This window comes from Dermacentor variabilis, chromosome 10 (assembly GCF_050947875.1).
Source record: "Dermacentor variabilis isolate Ectoservices chromosome 10, ASM5094787v1, whole genome shotgun sequence".
In the NCBI taxonomy this organism is placed as follows: Eukaryota; Metazoa; Arthropoda; class Arachnida; order Ixodida; family Ixodidae; genus Dermacentor; species Dermacentor variabilis.
The window spans coordinates 15,948,351-15,970,498 of NC_134577.1; the positions used below are offsets into that span (position 1 = coordinate 15,948,351).

Consider the following 22,148-nt stretch of genomic DNA (forward strand, 5'->3'; position numbering starts at 1 on the left):
TCTTTTGTGTGTGCCAACTGGCCAATGTTGGACAGGATAGGCGCTAACTTAAAGCGCACGTTTCTCCGTGCACCAGCGCAGGCAGGCAATACATTATGACAGGATAACCATTCACGAGGCAACTCTTGCATTCGTGGCACCATCCGTGAGCCAACAGTCGCACTATAGGACCTAGATCTTGGAGCCACAACTATAGGAAGGGGCCTAGTAGCATGACCGCTTGATCAAAGGTAGCAGCTGCCTGACCCAGAGATCATGACTCTTTCGGTTACGGTGGGCACGTGAACAATTTAACCATCAGCGCTTTACGTTCCCAGTGCGTCTCCCTCCCGAGGAAAGAGTGAAGACAGTGTTGCTCAGCGCCAGCGTATTCAGCGAGACACGGCCGATGGCTGCCTCGTTGACTATCGGACACCTGGCAATAGGCATTGCTATACGTCAGTGGCATCACAGCTTACGTCCGCATAAGCAGGTCTTCGACTCCGGGTTTTTCGAGCTTCCAGCTAGTGGATAAAAATAATTGGTTTGTAGTCCGTGCATCAAGAGCCATCGAATTCGTATATCACCACAGATAACCGGATCACATGGGATAAGTGACTCGCATTTCAATGGCAGTGCTCTCGTACAAGCTAGGTTTCTTGAGTGAAGGGCTGGTTGTTACTGGGCCAGAGAAGTGAGATGATAAATCGGTTCATGATTTCATGCGCACGCGACGTGGGTCGCTTACAACTCAGCTGCCTCGACTGAAGTTTCCTTTGTTCACGCATGTACGTCAGTGTCGCGCCAAACGGAGCACGGTAATCGATTCTGTGCTTCTGCGTGTCAGTGATAGCTCTCATTAAACGTAATCTTTTTCAACGATCGTTTTGTCTCGGTATCATTTCTTCCATGGTCTGTTCGTGAGCTGAAGCCTAAGCGCGTCGATGACGCGAAAGTAGAAACGAAAATAACGAATAATGCAGCCTTTGTATGCCGCCGAGGCAACTAGCGATACGGTATGGTTGATATTTCGTATAGTTAATACAGAAATGACAATGATCGATAAGACGGTTTCGAGCTACCAACTCGTAAGGCAGCGGGTCCAATTACAAAACACGCGCGATAAAGAGAACAACCACACGAAACAATATCGCACTCGAAATATGAAGGTGCGCCTTCTAAAGCGTAAGATTTTTCAAAGGATGTTCCGTTGGTTAAGCGCAACTTTGAACGCTGGCACCCAGCAACGTGTTCAGTGTAATACAAGTTAATGCGTGACACACCTGCTAATATCCTTGAAACCACGCTTGAAGCTATTGCCAAATGACGTCGCATCTTTGAGAAGATTCGTGAAAAAAAAAATTGTGTGACTATTCTTTAGTAAAGTTTCTTCTTCTTCTGAGGTTCAAGCACCAATCTCGTAACTACCGTATTTTCGTATAGCAATCATCGTCACCACGGGTATCTATGACGTCAGAGAACGTGCGTTATAACACGTTGCGTACGAATAACTCTTGACACGTTCGACGTCTGCTATTTCTGCGGAACGCTCGGCGCACCTGCGTTCATTTGTCACGGCACGTCAGCCTCGGCCGCGACGCTATGCAGAACAGGTGACGAAAGGTTCGTGCGACAAAGTGTTGTCAAGAAAGCAGGCGTTGACGTACAAAACTTACCTTCGGGAGGGCTTTCCTCGTGAGCAGCTTGTAACAAAACAGTGAACCAACAGTTCAAGCAAACATCCAAGTACAGAGCGCGGACGCCAGCATTTCATTTGTTTTATCGTCTGTGGTTTTCGTTCCTTTTCTTTTTTTTTTTAATCGATGAATGCAGTTTGTACCCTACCTGTTCTAGCATGATGCACCCAGTGGGTCTTCTTGAAGCTCTTTTGGCAAGCGCAGCTATCAACACAGATAAATTGGCACTAAAGATGACTCTCCCGCATTGCTTATTCCCCAAAATATGGCGGCTCACGCATTCCTATTACGCCGATTAACACGAAGGCAGTGCATCGTCCTTGCTCTTGCACTTTTCCACTGCTCATTCTATTTAACGCACGAAAGCAATAACAGTACAGCAGCTTCCCGGGAATTGCAATTTAACAGCGTATGTGCCCACACATTTTGGGCAATTGTGCATTGCGGGAAATTCAGTTTGGCATTTTGATAAAGCGTCTATTGCATTCCGAGCACTTGGCGACTGGCGAGTTTCGAAATATGAGCGCCATTATAGAAGCTGTCTACCACGGGATTTCAGATGTTATTTTATGATCAAAGCTTCCGGCTTGTCTGTGTGTGTGGGTTTTTTTTTATTTCCCTTTAATGCGTGTGTCTAAAAAACAAGAAATCAAAAGGGCGAGAAACGTTAACAAATAATTTGCCTGCTATATCAGTGATACGGAACGAAAAGAAGCGGACAGCATGAAAAGAAGAAAGAATGTTTCCCGCTCGTAAAAAAAAAAAAAAAAAAAAAACATTAAATGACAAATGAGTCCCGCTAATGAGGTTTCATTAGCTTTAACATTGTTTGGGTACTCCATACGAGTATTCGAGACTGCCTGAACCATTAAAATGCAGTAAAACATTTCGCAACGATCGGTGATATTGCCATCAGCTTCAAAAACTCAGATAACCCTGGAGACTATCTAAAAAGTCCCTATCAGTTTTGGGTGGACTTATACTAGTTCACCGTGAACCGGGACGGGGATGAAGCAACAGACAATAGTGGTCACATCAAGAACTGGCCATCAAGCCTTGGACTGGATTAAGATGACGAATAGTAGAAATCACTAGCAACAACGTAAGAATATTTAGGTCGTGGCGCGCACTCGCAGGAATGATGGCTTCGGCACGATTCGTACGTAGCACGCTGTATTACGATGCCCTGTTATTTCAAACGGAAGCACTGCCCGAGCCACGGGGAAGGTAGACAGGAGCGTCGACGCTCCCGATGATAAGACCATCCAACCGACGTCCTCGCAATTCAAGCTTCATAAAGTAACCCAGCTTTCAAATTGAGCACTCCCTCTAGCATGAGCCACGGTAAGCCGACAATTGCCAGCTCTTAGTGCAGTAACATCTCGCCTTAGTGCAGCTGCATCTCGCAAGTCTACAAACTCGGATGACACACGCACAGTCAACCGCAAAATTTTGCTGACCATGGGATCTGAGAATAGGCTGAACTTCCGAGTAGTTTGAGACCGAAGCCGGTAAAACCGTACAGCATTAGTGTTGTTCGCATATACTGTAGCGAAAGCTAGAAATCCGAATGCCAGTCTGATTTCCCAGGTAGCCTATGTATTTTGTTCTCGCTCAGATGCTGTGGTCTGCAAACTCGTGGCTGTGCGTTTCACGCAATCGCTGTCTTGGTTCGCCATGTCGGTACGGTCCAACTGGCCAACGCGCAACCGTTCGTCCTCGCACTCTAATCATGTTACAAGATTTTTTTCTTTTGTTGCAGCTAGTGCTGTACGGTCAGTTTACGGCGCTTAGTGCTAACAATAAGCGGTGAAACACAGGCGCGCAGCGGAGAGCAGACGAGCGGTATACACGGGAGCACCGTCGAAAGCCAGGCTCCACCGCGACATTGGGTGGACGCGGCAAAATGGATCGCGATATATAAGCGAGCCGCGGCGCCCCTGTCCGTACACCTCCGTGACCCAATGGAGATACGTAAAACGCGGACCGACGCGGCGGTATACACACCGTGTACCCTACCCTTAGCCCGTCAGTGTGTAGGTCTACAGCTCGCAGGGACAAGTGCCGCGGAACCACCACGGCCGCGACAGTGGCGAAGAAGTCTTAACGACCGTCGAGTGCTGTGAGAGGAAACGACAAACAAACGAAACAAAGACGGATGTCGTGGGCGCGCACGCGCGCGGTATTATATCGAGAAGGCGGGCACACCACTCACATCTGACGACATCCGGGGGAAGCTCCTCGGGTATGTTCTCGCGGATTATCATTTCGTGACGGCGCTGGCGACCTGTGCGGAAAGAGAAGAGAGAATTATACGAGGAAACGGTGTCACGACGCAGACGGGCAACGTGAAACTCGCCAAAAATCACTTATGTGCGCCTGAGCCGGCTGTTCGACATCATTATTTCTAATGCCAAAATGACCTTATCGCCCGCCACGATAACAGCGAGGTGGACAAGAAAACTTTACAAGATATATAGCTGCGGTTGAAGCGTACTTTATGGCAGCACCCGCTCTACAGCTGCGAAAAACAACCCGCGAAATGCACCACCGCTTGCAGACGGCTGCAAAGGCTGTATACAATCTCAAGGTCACGTGAGAAGACCGTTCCGTTCAAATCTAAACTGAATCTTAACGGCTGGCCAGGCGTCTGACCCTGCGCTATCGTCCGCTGTGGCGACAGTTCATTGTCTACGGCGTGCAGACGACGAGGGAGATTAATGCGACTGCGAGGGTTGAACGGTGGACCCGTTGCAGATTTGCGCGAGGATAAGATTGGGAGTTTACACGAAGACAAACAAGTATAGCGTTTGAAAGAGCTCTAGTGTAGCTGAAAGGGGCGGATGTTCTCGCTCTCGGACATAAGATTTCTTGCTAAAATGGTGAGAGGGAAATTAGGCACTGAAATTTCTCAGTCGCAACGGAAGTAACGGGTAGCGCCCGCGCGATCAATGCAGAGGGGAAAAACCGAATTTAAAAATTAATAAATTGTGAGGTATAGCGTCCCGAAAGGGCGCCGTAGGTTGTGAGGGAGGCCGCGTAGTGGGGGGGAGGGGATGTAATTAATTACGACCACCTCAGGTTCTCTAACATGCACCTAAATCGAAGTACAAGAGCGCTTTGCATTCTGTTCTCATAACGGCGACATCGTACTCAGCAGCCAAACGCTATACCCACGGCGCCAACGCGGCGATGTACGTAAAATACGGGAGCGTCTATTCTCCCGGCTGCCGGGGGTATTTATGAAACGAATTTCTCCCAGCACTCGCCGCCTATTGGCGCTCGGAAGTCACGTGTCAAACTGCCGAGAAGAATTGCTTGCAGGTGTTTCCCAACCTAACCTAGAAGAACAACAACCGACAACCTAACCTAACCTTCCGAGAGCCAATAGGAGGTGAGTGCCGGGAGAAATTCGTTTCAGAGATCCCCCACCTGCCGGAAGAATAGACACTGCCGTAAAATACATTTTCAAGGAACGATTATCTTAATGCTGAGCTAATATGCCAACACAGAGCACATAGCTTTCAGACGCGTAGAAGTCTAAGTTTTTTGCGTAGCTGTTGAACAGTTATGACGCCTTAAGTGCCATTCTGAGGGTCTCTTTTCACAATGACCAAGGGGGCACAGATGCTCAATTTTGCTTTCTTCATCTCTGACTTTTCTTTCAGGTCAGGGTGTGCTGCGCGTGGGCTCTGGAACTTTAGCGTCGTTAAGCGTTTCGCGCTCCAAGCTCGTTCCTTTATTTAACGTAATTTCTGGCGAAGGAATCATTCACATCACTTGATCCTCCGTACGTGTGACGCTAAACCTAGACGATATTTGGACAACAGTCACCACTGAATAAATTATGATTTTGCGCCGGCGTTCATTTGCTGTCCAATACACGAATACTTAAAAGCGCTTGCAAAAGAAAAAAAACAAAAAACAAAGGAGAAATGGTTTCAAACGATTCGTTTTCTATAGAAAGGGTGGTTGAAACGGTTAAATACAGTAGCATTTAAATAACAGACACAAACGTCAGCCGCACTACGACTTGGTGATGACATACTAGTTTCAAGAGCGTTAGTAGGAGTAGACACATATGAATAATGGCGAATTCGGCAAAACGCCGGGGTGCACATCCTGGGGCGACGACGATTGGACGAAACGGCGTGTCAGGTCACCCCGGCGAGATTTGCCGAATTCGCCACAAGTTCAGCCAAATCCATGTAGTGCTCAGTTAACAGGTTGGCTTAAACGCCATAGTTGCAGTACACGCTGGTGCCAGTTATCCCTGCAGAACAACACGAGTACGAATCCTTGGGTTTCAGCGACAAGCATAGCGGTCACTTTTAGCTATACCGCAGCTAGAAAAGCCCTCAATTTTGTTAAAATATGGCAGCAAGTGTTCAAATCAAGGCTAATCCCAACGTCCACCCGGGCGTATCAATAGCTATCGTTAGCATCCGGTGGCATTAGACTCATTAAGGTGTCGATAACTTAATCGGAAAGCTAATCAACTAACTGGCTAGCCCTGAACGCGAGTGACAAAAGCGATGAGAAACATCGGCACCACCATTTCCATACCTTTCTTTTACCGCTTTCGTTGCTCGAACGCTAATTAGTTTGTTACAAGTCATAATTGGAGAACAGAGCACGTGTTCATTCTCGGGTATCAGATAGTCAACATGACCTTCGTGCAAGCAGACACAAAAGTAAGCTGAATGCAGACATGTGTCGTTCACGTTCACCTTGCAATGCCCAGTCACAGCTTTGCATCAAGGAAAATCGGAAAAACTTAATCATATTTATTTCTGGCTATTGACAGTACATTTGTGTAAAAGAAAAATAATGTTTTTCGAGTTGGAGCTTAATTAGTATATAGTATATAGTATATAGTAATTTAATTGGTAATTGGTTTCTTGATCTATCCATCAACTGAAACTTCATTCCAGCATCTCAAAAAGGCAACTATATAGAATTCACGCGTTTCCCTCGCTTAAATCAGCCTTTTAGAGCAACAAACTCAGCGTACCGTACGGGACACGTCGGGCATTACAGGGTAAAGAAACACGCAAAGGTACAGCTAGTGTTAAAAAAAAGCTCATGCGAAATACATGCAGGCGTATCGCATGCACACGCGACCAGAAACCAAACGTGCGTAACGGGGCCCTCCTACCTTCTTGGGGATCGTCCTCTTCGGGCGTGGCCAGCACTTGAAGGACATCAAGGACAAGTGTTAGCGCACGGTACATGGCAACACAAGCGCATGCTAGAGCGAATCGCACTTCTAAGGGCAACGTTATCGCGCCCGGAATGGCGGCCCGGAACACATTCTCCAAGAAATCTTGTAGGTCTGCCCAGACTAGCGAACGAGCGTTAGCAGCGATTCAGAAAGCTCTGCAGGCGCCAGGAGCGCAGGCAAAAATTGCGCACTAGGTGTGGTTCTAAGTTCAAGCTACCACCAACGTGGAGCGCTCATGACAGGGCAACAATTTAGAACAGCCACGACAAGTCGTAGAACAGAAATAATAGAAATAATAGTAGACATTATTTACTGTTTTCTTTTTAATTTTTAGGCGTAAACGGCTGAATGGCGGATAGGAATAGTTGTGGCCCTTGATTGCACTGTTATCCGTGTTTTCTGGCCAGATTCATTACTTGCACTGAGAGCAAAGGGATTGCATTCGGAAGATATGCCTGTAATGTTTTTACTATGCACACTGTTTACTTTATTTGCAAGCGATAAGTGTAGATGGACGCGCGTACATGTTTGACTGTTTTGGATACGGCGTTGCTAAAGCTTTCACAGTTCCTGCTGCATCACTTCTGCACACGTGTGTCCATATCCTGATTCCTCATCCTGACTGGCACCTCAAAGCATAGCCACCAGCAACTGCAATCGCAGCGGAGAGCTGTGCTTCCCGAGACTGGCGGAACGCGATGACGACTGGCTCTGATTTCGTACGAAACACACACGTGTTCAGCCTTGAATTGAATTCTAGGGTTTCACGTGCCAAAACCCCTATTTGAGTATGATGCACGCCATAGTGTTTTAACGTAATTTTGACGAGACGACCAGGGGATCTTTACCGTGGCGGTTCCAGTACACGGAACACAGGCGTTCTTTTTTTTTTCGCAACCCCCCCCCCCCCCCCCCCCGTTAGCAGAATGGAGCTTTGCTAATTACAGGCGCGTCCTTACGTTCTGGTTTTTTGCGCTGATGCGTTTGAGTCGTCTTTGCAGCTATAGCACGATAACATAGCGAAGCGCAGGAAGCCCGCTTCTAGGGAAAAAAAAGAACTGCTGCTGCTGTGCTCTTGAGATACATAAACGGCAAATCTGCTTTTGCATAGTCTCTTCTCACATCGATGACTGCGTGCTAGGGACGATTTACTGCTGTTTTCGATGAGATCTGTCTATCAGGCTTAACAGAATACGCCATTGTTGCCATGGAAACGCTTCGATTCCTGTCTACGCGATGGCGCTTAGCGCAAGCTATGCGGTGGAGATGCCAAACTTTATACTAAAAGCCAATCCGTGGACACAGTTGCAGCGGGCAGCAGCCGTTCTGCGCGCGACAATGAAATCAGCTGAAACGCTACGCTAAAACTCCCCTTTAGGGAGAATAAAAGGAAGCCTCGAAACGGAAGCCTCCTTTGACTTTTGGTGACTCGCCTGATAATAATAATGATACAAAGAACTCGTATAAAAATTCCTGAAGAGGCTAGCAAAGCGGCCGCCTTTCCACGTTCGATAAGAATTTTCAGTGTTGCGAAGACCTATTATTGTAACGCTGACCTGCTGCCGCCTGCTAGCCACCCCGGATAGCAGAAGACGTGGCAAAGACTGTGTATACGCCGCGGAAGAACGCATCGCCAAACGCGAACGCTCATTCACCTCAACTGCTGACGCGACCTGTTGCTCTCAGAACACTGAACCCTTAAGGCAGCACATTATAGGTCAGCATCCACAAAGGGCAACGTCGAGCAGCTAAGAAACACAAAATGAAACGCGAAGTTTTGCTCAGAGTGCACGAACTATTACAGCAAGTTCTTTTTCTTCTCGAAGTTGCTTTGAACAGTTGTTCAGCCCCCATTGCTTCAAGCTCGTCGACATGCCGGCGTGAAGCGCGAGACACATGGTGCGATTTTCCGTGCGATCTGTCGTACGGCGCGTCGTGTGCGACTTGCAGCATGCGGCGATTCGGGACACATGGTACGAATGAGCGAGCGGCGGGTAGCTCCGCCCAGAACCAGCGCCCCTGCGTGGAAGCTCGGAATGCTGCGTAATTTCGAACAGAAAGTGAAAGCAAACGTATTTGCACAGCTCTCTTGTTTGAAACAAACGATGACAATATAAAGACGTCTATGCGAGCCCTGTAGATGTGTTTCCGCAAGGCCGCGTTAGCAGTATCGGCTCCGTGGACAGCCACCGACGGCTAGGAGCCGGCAGGCATACCTATCTCACTCGGCCATCGAATCTGACGCCGGTGGCGCTTGTGACACGATCGCTTGCAGCTCGTATAACGAAACGCCTATGTTAGTCGGCACAACGTGTACACAGTTATGTCATGCTTAAACTGCAGCCCATTTGATTTCATTGGCGCCGACGGAAGCGAACGAGCATGCCAGGCGAGCTTGCGATCGCTGGGAGACGGCGTAGGCCTAGCTTGCCGCCTGTCTATCCGGGGTCGAGGGCCCTTGCAATGCGTCCGCAGCTCACAATAAAGCCCCTAAATTCGTCAGCACAATCAATGGCTGAACATTTATGTTTCTCTTACGTGAAAATGTGGTTAGTTTTACCGGCGCCGTTAGTAAGGATGAGTAAGCCCACCAGTCAGGCGAGCCGCTTCATATGGACGATTGCTAGCGCCTCTGCGCTGACCGTGTCCGAGTAGAAATCACGCCAACGATTTACTATTTCGCACAATGTCTTATAACACGCACTCGTTCGAGTTCACTTTATTCTATAAGTTATTTCGTGTCAGAAACAAATTGTTGCCAAATTATGTGCCGCCATCAGCGGCGAAAGACGCCCGCGTTTCGACCAGGGAGAAAAAAAAAAGATACAGACATGATCGTAGCGGCGAGGCACTCGCTCGCCGGCCCCGCCCCGCCGAGTCTACTACGTGGCCATGACGTTCACGCTACCGGCGCTGTCATTGGCTGTGGTCGTCCTACCGATGCGGCATTCGCACGACAATATTCAGCAAGTTGGTCGCACGCGCGGCATGCGATTCGGCGCCGCATGCGGCGGATTTGGTTGAGAACCTGTTGAGTGCGGCTTCCGATGCCAATGGTCGCTTGACCGATCGCACCCGAAATCGCGCCATGTGTCTCGGGCTTGAGCCTTTTACGGAGACGTCATTGATGGTTTTAACTACGATCACGTGCGGCTACGTTGATCTACGCCAGCCCCGAGTAACAGGCTTTGAGCTTTGAGGCTTTTAGATAGCAATGACCATGAACGTAGGGCACATTTTTAATTAAACCCATATCATCTTGCGAGATTATAGCAAAGGTGCATGCTTTCTGTTTCTTCTTTTTTTTTACTGCAGAGTACTTGACGCTCGTAATCACTGGATACTTCAACTATGGGTAATTATGCAAAAAACAAAAACAAGAAAACACCAGGCCATTCCGTAGGTAGTAACACATGCCGCAATTGGTGAAGAGAGTTTATCGCTATTCGCTAAGCCAGATACTAATACAAAAGGCGTGCTTCCACGCAGTCTATGCAAACCTCCAGTGCAGACTAGTGGGATTTTGGAGATTGAATCACCGCTCTCCTGCGCTTTGTATTCCTTCTCACATCTATACCCGGCCGTAGAAGCATTACAAAAAGCGAAGATAGCTACCACTAAAAACAAAAGAAAGAAAAGAGAGAGATAGAAAAAAAAAAAGAAGCCTTACGGGCCTGAATATCACTTTTACAGCAGCTGCTATTTGAAAGAGCAGCGCGAATTTCAGCGCGACCGTTCCACCCAGCAAGCGATGCTGTAGGTCGACAGGCGCATTAAAAGTGGGATACCAGCAGGAAACGATAAGGGCGCGTCGGAGCTTGAGCTATTAAGCGTTCGAAATGGCTTCTGCGCAGTCGTCGCTGACGGACACACAAGAATTTGTGTGTCCGTCATAGTTACCGTTTTCCGGTAACTATGAAGAGCATTCAGAGCCTCTGAACTGCACAATTTAAGGATAATTTCGTCCTTGCTGCAATGTAAACATCATAACTCTGCCTTTTGCAACGCCCATTGCTGTAAACACACTTCCTTCGCAAGTGAGTCGTGACGCAGGTAGTTCTAGCACCGACTATATGCATGCAGCATGCATTAGGGCATCAACCCCTCTGTTGTGTCTATTCTCAATATTGCCTTTGCAGGGGATACTTCTGACAGTAGCATAAAGTTAGGTAGCCATAACAGATGTGCAGAACTGCAAGATGTGATTTAAGTTGAGCTCAGTTGCATAATTACTTTTCACATGTATGATTATCTTTGACACTGCGTCAAACGTCTTCGTCAATGCCGCGACTTTAGCGCCACGAATCGAGCAGTCCTCATTTTACCTTATAGGCTTCAACTTTACTGGCCAGTGATGCTTTTTCCCGCATCAATGAAACATAGGAATAATAACGAAAGTAAGCCAGAAGAATGCCTTGTAACGAACTCCGAGCGTTAGCACTGCAATACTTGTAGCAGAAAGAAAAATAAACAGCACCGAGTACGTGGTTTACACAGACGCGCTATATTAATTAATTAATTAATTAACTAATTATTTAATTGTACCCTTACAGTAAAAAGACATTACAGAGGGGAGTGCTTACATAAAAATGTTACGATTTCGTGCAACTAAGCAAACGAACATAAACGCGTCCGACTGTTCATTAGCAGCTATTTCAGTGATTACATATAACAAAGTAACATAGTAGTTTCAGTAAAACAAGTGAAATTCACGACAAAATCGTCGCTCCGCTCAGTTTCGTTAATTAAGCATGCAAGCTAATGGCTGCGTGCAACGTTATTAAATTACGACACACAAACACACACACGGTTACCGTTTGGCGACACATTCCGGGCAAACAAAGGGGACGGTGGTAAGATTGCTTACGTGGTCCGGTGTCGTTGTCGAAGCGAGCCTTCGGTTGGAACAGCTGCTTGAAGTGGATCTTGCAGTAGATCTCCGCCTCATGGGACATGTATCCGTCCACACTGCCGGCGGGGAAGACATGCGCAGGACAGCTCCGCATTAAATATGTGTGCGTTTGTCACTTGCGCAAACGTGACAGGACGAAATGTGCGTTCCAGGTGGCCAGAGATATTCTCGCATGTGTTGCTTCTTCCCTTGCTGGCCTTTTATTCATGGCCTTTGTTTGTTCTTTGTTAAATAAACGAATAGACAAAAGCCACTTCCTTGTTTTCTTTTTTTTCTTTTTTTTAGAGGTGAAAATTTTGCTTGATCGCTGTAGGCACACTATCACACATTGCTTTCTTAACCGTACAAACTTGTATGTTCAATCATTGAAGCTCACCCTCAAGTATGTTTTATACACCGTACCACTCTCTCTATTTGTTTTCTTGCGGTCGTAAAAAGCTGCATATAATTGTGTTACTGTTTCGAAGTCTCGTTCTTGTATATTGGTGTTGCTTGCATAGATCTCAAGAGGAAGCTTTAGCTCGGCCCCAACTCTAACGCGGCCCATTCAAATACATGTAAAACGCAAAAACGTTTTTCTGAGATAACCGCTGGACCGATTTTAATGAAATTTGCTGTATTTGAGAGAGAAAGTCAAATTATAGTGACTGCTGGAAGCGGAATTTCGATTTAGGGCCGGAATTTTGTCGGAAAGGTTTTCAAAAATTTGTACGTTTGAAAAATATCGAACCGCGAAGTTTACAAATTCATAGCTCTGCATCAAGAACATACATCGCGGTTCTGTAAACAGCATCCTTAGATCATTGAAAGCGGACAAACTCCATATGTCATTTTGCATCTTAGGTGAATTTGTTACGTTGTGTACGATTGTTGGGAAAAGCTGTATTTCCATATTACAATTTTTTTTCAAATTCATATGTGACATACCAGTTTTGTCCGCTTTAGATTTACTATCAGGTGCAATTCACGGAATCGTGATATCATTTTTCGTTGCCGAGTTACAGAGTTGTAAACTTGATAGTTTCGTTTTCTGAAAATTTTCGATTATTGCCAATTTTTAATAAAATACTGACGACCTAAATCGAAAATTCGAAACCAACAGTCACTAGAATTTAAGTTCTTTTATATGCAACAAAACTCGTCAAATTTGGTGCAGTGGTTGCCGAAAAAAACAAATTCTCCTTTTGCATGTATACACATAGGAGCACCCGAGCTAAAGCTTCCTCTTAACCACTCCTTGAACACAGATACCAATAAAAAAAAAGAACTGTGGTTTTAGATCTAGGTACATGTCGCAACCACGTTCCGCAGAACATAAAATTCTAATACTAAATTGATTCGAGTTGATTTGCAGACAGTAGGATTAGTGAACATGCAGGATAAGAAAACATATGATTAAGCAGAACACGCTGCGGAAATTAATATATCTTTTTTAGCTTGGTTATAATTTGCCGCCATGACGTAGCTGTTATTACAGGCGGAAACGAAACACTATTCGCCGCTTGCATTTTAACCGACGCGCGCGCCTCGAAGGCCAGCCGAGAGGTTTTGTGGCCAAGGCGGCCGAGGAGACCGCTTCGCCATCTAGTGGTGCTTTGAGAAAACAGTGTGCACCTGAGCGGCGTGCTTCACGGCATTGCCGGAGCGCTCAGAGGAAAAGTATCCGCTAAGACTACACTTGGTAAAATAAGATCCCTTTGCCTTTCTTCCTCGCTTACGCTGCTGGTCATGATGTAGGCAAATTAACGCAAAATGAACCTACCCGTAAATAAGTCTGCTTTTAGACGTAGCCAGAGCCTATTTCTAAAGGTGTTTTCGGCATGTTGGTAAGCTTTTCTTCGTTAGCCACTGCGGTGGGTCAATGGCTATTACGCTGTACTGCCGCGCACAAGGTTGCCGGTTCGCTTACCGTACTTTACAGTACCTTAGGTGCACGTTTAGGGGCTTCAAGGTGGTCACAATTTATCCGGAGTCGTCCGCAGTGGCGTCTACTACACCGTCTGTCTCTATTTTAGAAGGTCCAAAATTTTTTTTACATTACCTGCGGCAGATTGCACAATTCTAGTCGCTGAGCTGGTCTACTCGACGAGGCGGACACTACTTCAACAAAAAGACTGAAATGCATGATCGACCAACTAACAAAGAATTCACTAATGAATTTTTACCAAGTTACGTTATGGCACAGTATTGCGATTTACAAAGTCTAGCGGGTGAGATTGAAAGGCATATCTACTTGAAAAGATTTATGTGGATGAAACCACTCACGAGATAAGCACCGTCGAACTTGCGGTAAAAATGAATTGTCGTTCCACTTAGTTTTCAAACAAAACGTTGTTTCATGCATTGAAGCACAAAATTAACTGGAACGCCAATGCATTTCCCGGAAAATTTCGGGAATTATTGTCTGGAAACTGATATACTGCGAATTCGTTCCAAGTAGATATGCCTTGCAGTCTCACTCTATAAGTGCGATTTGTGCCATAAAGTAATTGGTTAAAAACTGAACTAGTGAATTTTTATGAATTAGTCGACTCCGCATTTCGATTTTTTGTCCCCGCCATGCCCACATTTTCGAGTAGGCGAGCTCACGGACTAGAATTGTGCTGTCTGCCACAGGCCACCTTTACAAATTTTGAACCTCCTAAAGAAAACAACAAAAGGAAACACCCGATATATCGCCCCCGTGTGGTTTTGCACGATAAACCCAATCAATTAATCACGACTTCTTTCATAGGACGGCGTCCTCATAGAGCAAAAACTAACCAAATGCAGGGAATGTGTGCTTGCCGCTTCCCAAGAAGCATGTCCGAATTTAAACTGGCCGTGTCTTCATCCATGCTGTCCATGTCAGGATTTTCTGCTCGAAACCTTCGTTTACAATGTGCATCCAACGAACTCAGGCAAACACTATCCTCACGTGACTTTTGTGTGAATTCGCGTCAGTGCATCGAAGCGTTCCGATACCGATACGTCAACCTTGAGTCTATGCTTTGACTCTTATTTTCCGTCATACTCATGATTAATGAAAGACATATTTGAAATTAAAGCTTCCGAACCCACTAGCTCGGTGTTGTGACTTACTACGTGGTAAAATACGGCACAGAGATATGCGTAGACATATAGAATGCTAGGCGGTGCACTCACGAGAGCAGCTTGTTGCATTCTTTGCATCTGAAGCAGTTCTTGTGGTAGAAGTTCTTCTCGGCGATGATGCGCTCCACGGGATACACGTGGGTCCCGCACTTGCGGCAGAAGCACTTGCTTTCGTCGATCTTGATCTGCGCGGAGGACGAAGAGAGCGGTATGAGGGCGGCTGCAACTCCTCGCAAAAGAATCGTCTGTAGACGTTTTGTAGACGACATTCTGTGAAACGTACAGGATATCTACAGGCCGACGTTGTGCGGCAGACGTCAAATCGAAACTGCTTGATGATTGCTGAGCATAACTGTCTAAGAACAACCATTTGAACATCTACAGCAGCAGAAGCACCTAGCTCTCGTCGATCATGGTCTACAAAGAGGACGAGCAGAGCGATGAGACAGCGGCAGTAATTGCTCGCCACACGTTCTCTAAACATCAGTCTACGAAGTCTTCAGGACATCTACAGACAGACGTACGTCCTGTGGAACCTGTCGACATTACATTTTTTTCTCGACTACAGCGGATAGATGGTCTTCGAACAGTTATTTCGCAATCTATAAACCAGAGATGCTGGCGCTATGCGATCCTCATATACACAGAGGACAAAAATAGCCGCACGACTGTAGCAGCTCTTCTAAGCAAATGGTGATGTAGAAGTTTTATACGCATGATTCCACGAAGTCTACAGGATATCTACACACATTCTGTGAAGTTACGGCGTGAAATTTTTCTTCTACAATTAGGTACAGTTCCCTAAAAGCAACCATTTGGAAGCATATAAACCAGAGATGCATCGTACACATGTCATTTCTATTACGTTTTTATATTCACCACGGCAGACTGCAACTACGGCAGTGAGAAAGTGCCATCAGTAGCTCCTAATATTTTTCTTAAGACGGCCTGTAGAAAAACCGTAGCCATTTAGAAGTTTGGTATTAACCACAGAGCATACAAAAATGAACGAGGACGTTAAATGACTACGAGCATTAGTCAATAGATAGATTTCGCAGACAAAAGAACAGGTCTACAAGAAGGCAGATATGTCTATTAGAGTTCTGCAGGCCAATATTTTATTCTGCGGAAAATAATTTTACAGCGAACTTCCTTGCTATGAGGTGTCAGATGTTAAACACGGTAAATTTGGACTGTCCTCACGTGCGCAACCCCCTTCAGAATCAGAATCAGTTTTTATTTTCCTCATGGAAAAATGGACCCCAGACAAAAAGCGGCTCATTGAGCAGCTTGACGAGGTCTGGGGCCCTACAGGCAGCGGCAACAGCGGCAGAACAGCAGTGTATGTCGTACACCCGTACAAGAAAAAAAAAAAAAGCAACACTAGAAACAGAAAAAGACAGAAACTGTTCGTACCAAGCTGTGAAGAACGAACATGACGGGTAACATGAGCACGACGGGTAACATGATGGGTAACATACCGGGTCACTTGACTGTACGCCATTATTGATATTATTACGTGGTAACCGTATGTCAAGGCAAGCTAACAGCCGGCTTAACCCAAGGGCACGTGGAAAATAAAAAGAACACATATCAAATTTAAAAAAAATACGAGAACACGTGTGACCTGCAAGAAAAATCCGGACGAAAAGAAAGGAAACAATTGACAATTTGGGCACGCACTTGATGGTATTGTAGTGCGCTTGAAGAGGATGCAAAGGCTTTAAAACTTTCAGAATGCTGACTTCTACGAGGCAAGAATGTGCTTCATAGAAATGTGACACGATATGAATGAGTGCGCATGAAAATTGAATAGCAACGGCGACCTGAATAAGCCGCTGCATATATGAAATTATCTTGCTGATGCTGATGTTGCAATATAATAATGTTCTCATCTATTTTTTCGTCAGATATTATAAGCCACGCCACTTATGCACTTATTCACGCATCGAAGTATTTAATTCAACTAGCCTACCAAAGCGGACAAATCTAGATTTCAATTTATGTGAAATTCCTGTGCGCCAGCTTTTCGGAAGTCGCATTGACAAAAGTTTTCGGAACCGATGTGTTGCTTTCGACGCTTCGCTGTTCTAATATCTGCACCTTATACAATTATAGTGCATCTATTTTGGTGGAATAGTCACGATGTTATAAGCTTGGTACTTCATTATTTCTTAAAAATTATGGGGTTTTACGTGCCAAAAGCACTTTCTGATTAAGAGGCACGCGGTAGTGGGCGACTCCGGAAATTTGGACCACCCGGGGTTCTTTAACGTGCGCCTAAATCTAAGTACACAAATGTTTTCGCATTTCGCCCCCATCGAAATGCGGCCGCCGTGGCCGCGATTAGATCCCGCGACCTTGTGCTCAGCAGCCCAACACCATAGCCACTAAGCAACCACGGCGGGTTTAAATATTTTTCTGTATTACTTATTATAATGATATTATTTCCGACTATTCTTGCAAAAGAAGTAGTTTAAAAATATGCTTCGACTATTCACTAGTGAATAGTCAGAGCGTATTTCTCAGCTACATTCTAGTAGAAAGTATATTATACCTATTTATATGGAAGCACATGTATTACATTTAACCTTTTGTGTTTTAAGTGTACTTGAATAGGGAGGGCCTGGTTTGACATACGTTGTTCTGTCGAGCTACGTACGTAGGCGAGAGTGCGCGGCGCATTGTTCCGGATTAAGTAAGCATAAGCGATTATTCCATTGTAGCAGATGAACAGACCTAACACAACACTGCAACGACGCCTACAAGACCCTCAGCTACAAGCAATTACACCTATCCATTTCACACATAACTGTCGGAATTGCAACGGATGTGTGGCTTCAAAGCGTCCGAAGAGACAACATCACGTGCGTCACTCTGTCTCCCGATCGCTTTATTTACGCATTGCCAGACACAAACACGAGAAAGCTAAAGACAGGAAGCCAGTAGAGGGACACGAGCACGGTGCAGGCGTCATTGAAGAGTTGCAACGGGACGGACGTGTTGCAACAGCACAAAGAGGGGCCGAAGCAGGGCCCAGGAGTGAAACTCGATGGCTGGAAGACGGCCAAGAAAGGAACCCGCGGTCCACAGCGAACGGGTGTCGCGGGCATATCCGTCAGGGGTGTCGCTAAAGGCGAGACAGCAGCTTCTAAACCCCAGCGCTGGAGCCAGCGTCGCACCAGCGAGCAAGCGTGCCACAGACGCCAAGACAGGCAGGGTCTCCTGCACTGTCTCCGCGTCAAAGCGGGGCCTCTCTTTCCAGAGATAACTCTCCGGTGAGGAATTAGGTCGACCCGCTCGTCGAAAGACGACGCCGACGCTGGAATAAGTAGATCGGAGCACAACGCCACATCCTGTGTCCCCGGAGTGCAGCCACGGTGGTGAGGCTCTGCCGCTCGACACAACCCTGTTTATCAAGGCGCGCATGCTCTGTTAACTCTCCTCTGTTAATCAAGGCGCGCACGCCCCAGAGAGGACGGTTCAAGGGCGTCCGACACTGACAGAAACAGTCCAGTGTTCAGCAGGGACTAACACTTGCGAAAAGGAAATTCGATGCAAAGTGGAGCTGCGCGCGAGTGCAGTGGGGGCACGACGTAGTGCAACAACAACTCGGCGAAGCTCGTATAACGAACCATACTGGCAAGCAAAAATGACGTGTGTGCGTACTTGCAAGCCCAATGTCAAGCATAGGGTGAAATATAACAACTCAGTGGGCTTACAACCCACGTAGTTACGAGCGATACAAACTCACGCAGAGACTACTCTGGGAGTTGTCTAACTTGCTCTGGGACTTGTCTAACTATGCGTAAGCACTGCACCACTTGTTCATCTCCACGCAGCCTGATTTCATTATCGATGTTATAAACTTGATACGGACGGACGGCTGCGGACGGCGGCGCAAGGTGAATTGTAGAAGCAAGCAAATATACTGCAAGTGGCGGCGCCAGGTGCGCTGATTACTTTCTTATCATTATAAGCTGGCATCGCTCTTTAGCGCCTTGTCCATCCACGTCGAACCATAATGAGCCGCACGGACGATATCATGAAAGCAAACTGCGATGCCGACAGAGTGCCGACTGCTGATAGCTTCGTGCGTTGTGTACTCGCTGCTTCGCGTCGAAGACAGACGCGCGGGCGCACATCTTGAAAGCGATCTGCGAAAGGGGGAGTGAGCGGAGTGTGCTGAGAGCTTTGTGAGCGCTGTGTTCTCGCCGCTTCGTTCGCGTGGAAGCGACAGGCAACACGAAGGTAAAGTCGCTCGCTGCTGCGCGCTCTACCTATATTGTATGCGTGGTTCCAAAGCATGCATACCCTTTTCGCTTCACTTTGCTGAGTGCTGGAGGCCGGCATCGTCTCCGCGGCGTGTTGGCCCAGTATTATCCGGGATCGGCCCACATTTTGTGTTACGTGACGCGTACGGGCGGTTTTCTCGTTGGGCAAGCATGAAAATGCTTACGCATTTAAAAACAGGCTGGCGTCCTCAGCAAATATATCTAGGCTCCCCCAAGTATTTCTTCTTATTTTTATTTACAAGTGTCGTTCGTAATTAAAAGCAAGATCAAGAATAGGTTTGGCTTTCGATTTAGCACGCAAATACTTCAACCACAAGTACCGTCGGCACTTCAAAGTTTAACGAAGAATTAGAAGGCTGTTTATGGTCAAAGAAACCGATTGACAAAATAAATGAGCTATAAGACGTGTTTCTAGCTTCTCTCTTGTGTTCCTGTGTTTTTAAAAAAAGCTGCTCCCTTATTCCGAAAGTGAAAAGGAGCCAGACGTATTGCCTTGTCGATTTTAACGACAATCATGAAAGCCATATATGTCTTTTATTAAAGTAGAAAAGAAGAACAAGCGTTAAGGCGATGTTGTAGAAATTTCTCCGCACAGAGCGAGTCTGATATTTGACTGAGAAATGTAGAAAGAAGGTATCCGCATACATGTGTAAGAAAACGCCCCAGGAGTGCTCTCCAGCATGTCAATTTAGACATATTATACGGCTTGATTATCGCTAAAAGAATTACTCCAAAGTAGGAACAGCGACGACATTGAATCGAGAGTTACATTTCGCACACGCCGGACTACTCACTTGCCTGAGCGCAGTGGAGGCCGTTGGCCGACGGTGACTTGCACGTTCCTTTCCTGGGCCACGTCGTACCCGAAGAGAGACGCCTGCCTTTCACGGCACTCGTCTCTCCACCCTTCCGGCCCGTCGACTTGCCGAGCCGAGCGTACAGAACCACCCACAACAGGGCTACGCACCCAAACGCCAAGGAAATGGCCATCACCCACACGTCGTCCATGTCTACCGCCTCCTTCAACATGTCCCCGGCGGGCATTTTACACAGGCGACAACTAGCCCGAAAGGGTCCAGTTTCAGACACCGGACGTCGGTTCTTCTTCGAGAGCAGCCTTCAAGCGACGCCGCGAATAGGCCAGTAGTAAACGGCCAGTGCAGGTGAAAGCCGCCTACACCGATTTTGACACAACGACGATTCCGCTCCTTTTTCTTCAAAAGTCGCGACCAAAACTGAGCGCGGTAAAAGCAGGTCCCGTTCGAGACAGGTGACTTCGGCTGCTTGATCAGTCGAAGCCCAACGAACACAAGAGACGAACGACAACCGTCAACAAGAAGAGGTGCAGCTCGACATCGCTGGCGTATGGTACACGTCCCGCGCTTCGACGGCTGCTCTACGAAACGTCCTCACCGAACACAACGAACACGCACCGCTGTCAAAAACGCGGGCGCGACTCCGCACTGTCCCACACCGGTCTAACTTCGTCGGCCGCTCATGCCACTGATCCTCAAAAAAAGAAGGTCCACCGCGCGATAGAACGACGACCCGACTCGCTCGAACGAGTTCTGCCGTTCGACACGGCAGCCGATGTCGGTCCACTTTCGACGGCGGCTACTCCAGAAAGCGCCGAGGGACAAGGCGAACAGACTGGTAGAGAGAGCCAGGCGCGATCGCCCGGCAAGACAGCCGATGTATCTGTATGCCCAGTCACGACGGCGGCCTCCGCCGTTGTAGAGGCGTGCGGAAGCGAGCCGTTCCTTGCGGGCGAAAGTGACACGGTAACGCAAGCCCCAGCACGCGACGGAAACCAGACGTGCCTCGGGGCATGCCGTGGCTCGCAGCAGCTACGCGGCGCTCGCCTTTCGCGCTCGGTCGCCCGTTTGCCGTTGCGGTCGCCGCCGACGGTGTAGTCGCGAGCTTGTTTTGGGCCGTGCACCGGTTTACATTCACCCTTCCTTCCTAGGCGTGCGCGACGTGTGTTTAGCGGGGCCGAAAAAGAAAGCGTGTGCACTCTTGTCTCTACGCAAACGGTTTGTGCCCTGTACGTGTTTCCGGATGCCCACGGGGTTTTACTCTTGACGAGACGAGACGAGACGGCGGGTGCATCCGGCCGTTGGACCGAGACAACGCCTCTCACAGACGCTCTGCGTGCTTTTGGCGCAGGGTCGAGCTGCGCACGCGTTCGCGCCGAAAGTCGCATTGGGAATCCGTGTGCTAAAATGTTGAGTTCTTAAGTGGGACGGTTGTAGTGCGGAGATTGATCGCTTTGCCACTAGTTTAAGTGCACAAGAAATGTGACCTCTCAACAAATAAATAAAAGAAATACCATGTTGAAATATGAGGTGTGCGTCGATCGCACTTCCGAGAGTAGCGCGAATGTTCTAGGAAGCTTCATTTTTCCTGGAACCAAACTATTTTTACTTATGAATCAAAGGTCCCACAGAGGAACATAATGCGAGGCGTTGGGCACGTAAAGGGCAGAATCGATGATGATGATGATGTCAGCAAAGATGAATCAGAGTACTGTAAGCTATATCTGCATGGAAACGCCCTGGAGCGTTCATTGGTGCAGTTTGTCTCCGAAGGTTATCTATCAACGCCTGAGGGAAATTTTATGAACACAGAGGGTGTTGGTAAGTTCCTTTTTTTGTAAGTGAAACTTCACCTGTCATGCATGACACCACGTTTCAGAGCCACACTACTTTTTTATGGAGTCGTTCACTCTCAGTAGACTGAGTGCACTCCACAAGGACCTAGACGACCAAGAAACAGAAAGCTATAACATGTAGTTCAACATGAGGCAGGCCGTACATAAAAATAAAACACTGCAAACACCACCTTTTATCTCAGAGTGCTGTCAACGCATCAACGACGCATCAACGATTTGTGCACGAGTATGCGTATTCAGTCATATAGATGCATTTATACACAAATGTGTCGTTGCT

At 47.1% G+C, this 22,148-nt stretch overlaps 1 protein-coding gene across 10 annotated transcripts in view; it reads right to left on the reverse strand.

Annotated features, from left to right (window-relative positions):
• LOC142560010 (uncharacterized) overlaps positions 1-22,148 on the reverse strand; it is a 184,537-nt gene that overhangs the window by 57,295 nt on the left and 105,094 nt on the right. For 9 of the 10 annotated variants that reach the window (XR_012823296.1, XM_075671756.1, XM_075671757.1 and 6 more), the window contains 4 exons: positions 14,957-15,090; positions 11,768-11,868; positions 6,835-6,870; positions 3,892-3,963 (listed from right to left, as the gene is read on the reverse strand). Coding sequence is in view for 9 of the 10 variants with exons in the window: in XM_075671756.1 (XP_075527871.1) it covers positions 3,892-3,963; positions 6,835-6,870; positions 11,768-11,868; positions 14,957-15,090 (343 nt within the window). In the remaining variant the exon portion in view is untranslated. The remainder of the gene's footprint in view (positions 1-3,891; positions 3,964-6,834; positions 6,871-11,767; positions 11,869-14,956; positions 15,091-22,148) is intronic. The other variant, XM_075671750.1, reaches the window with a different exon arrangement.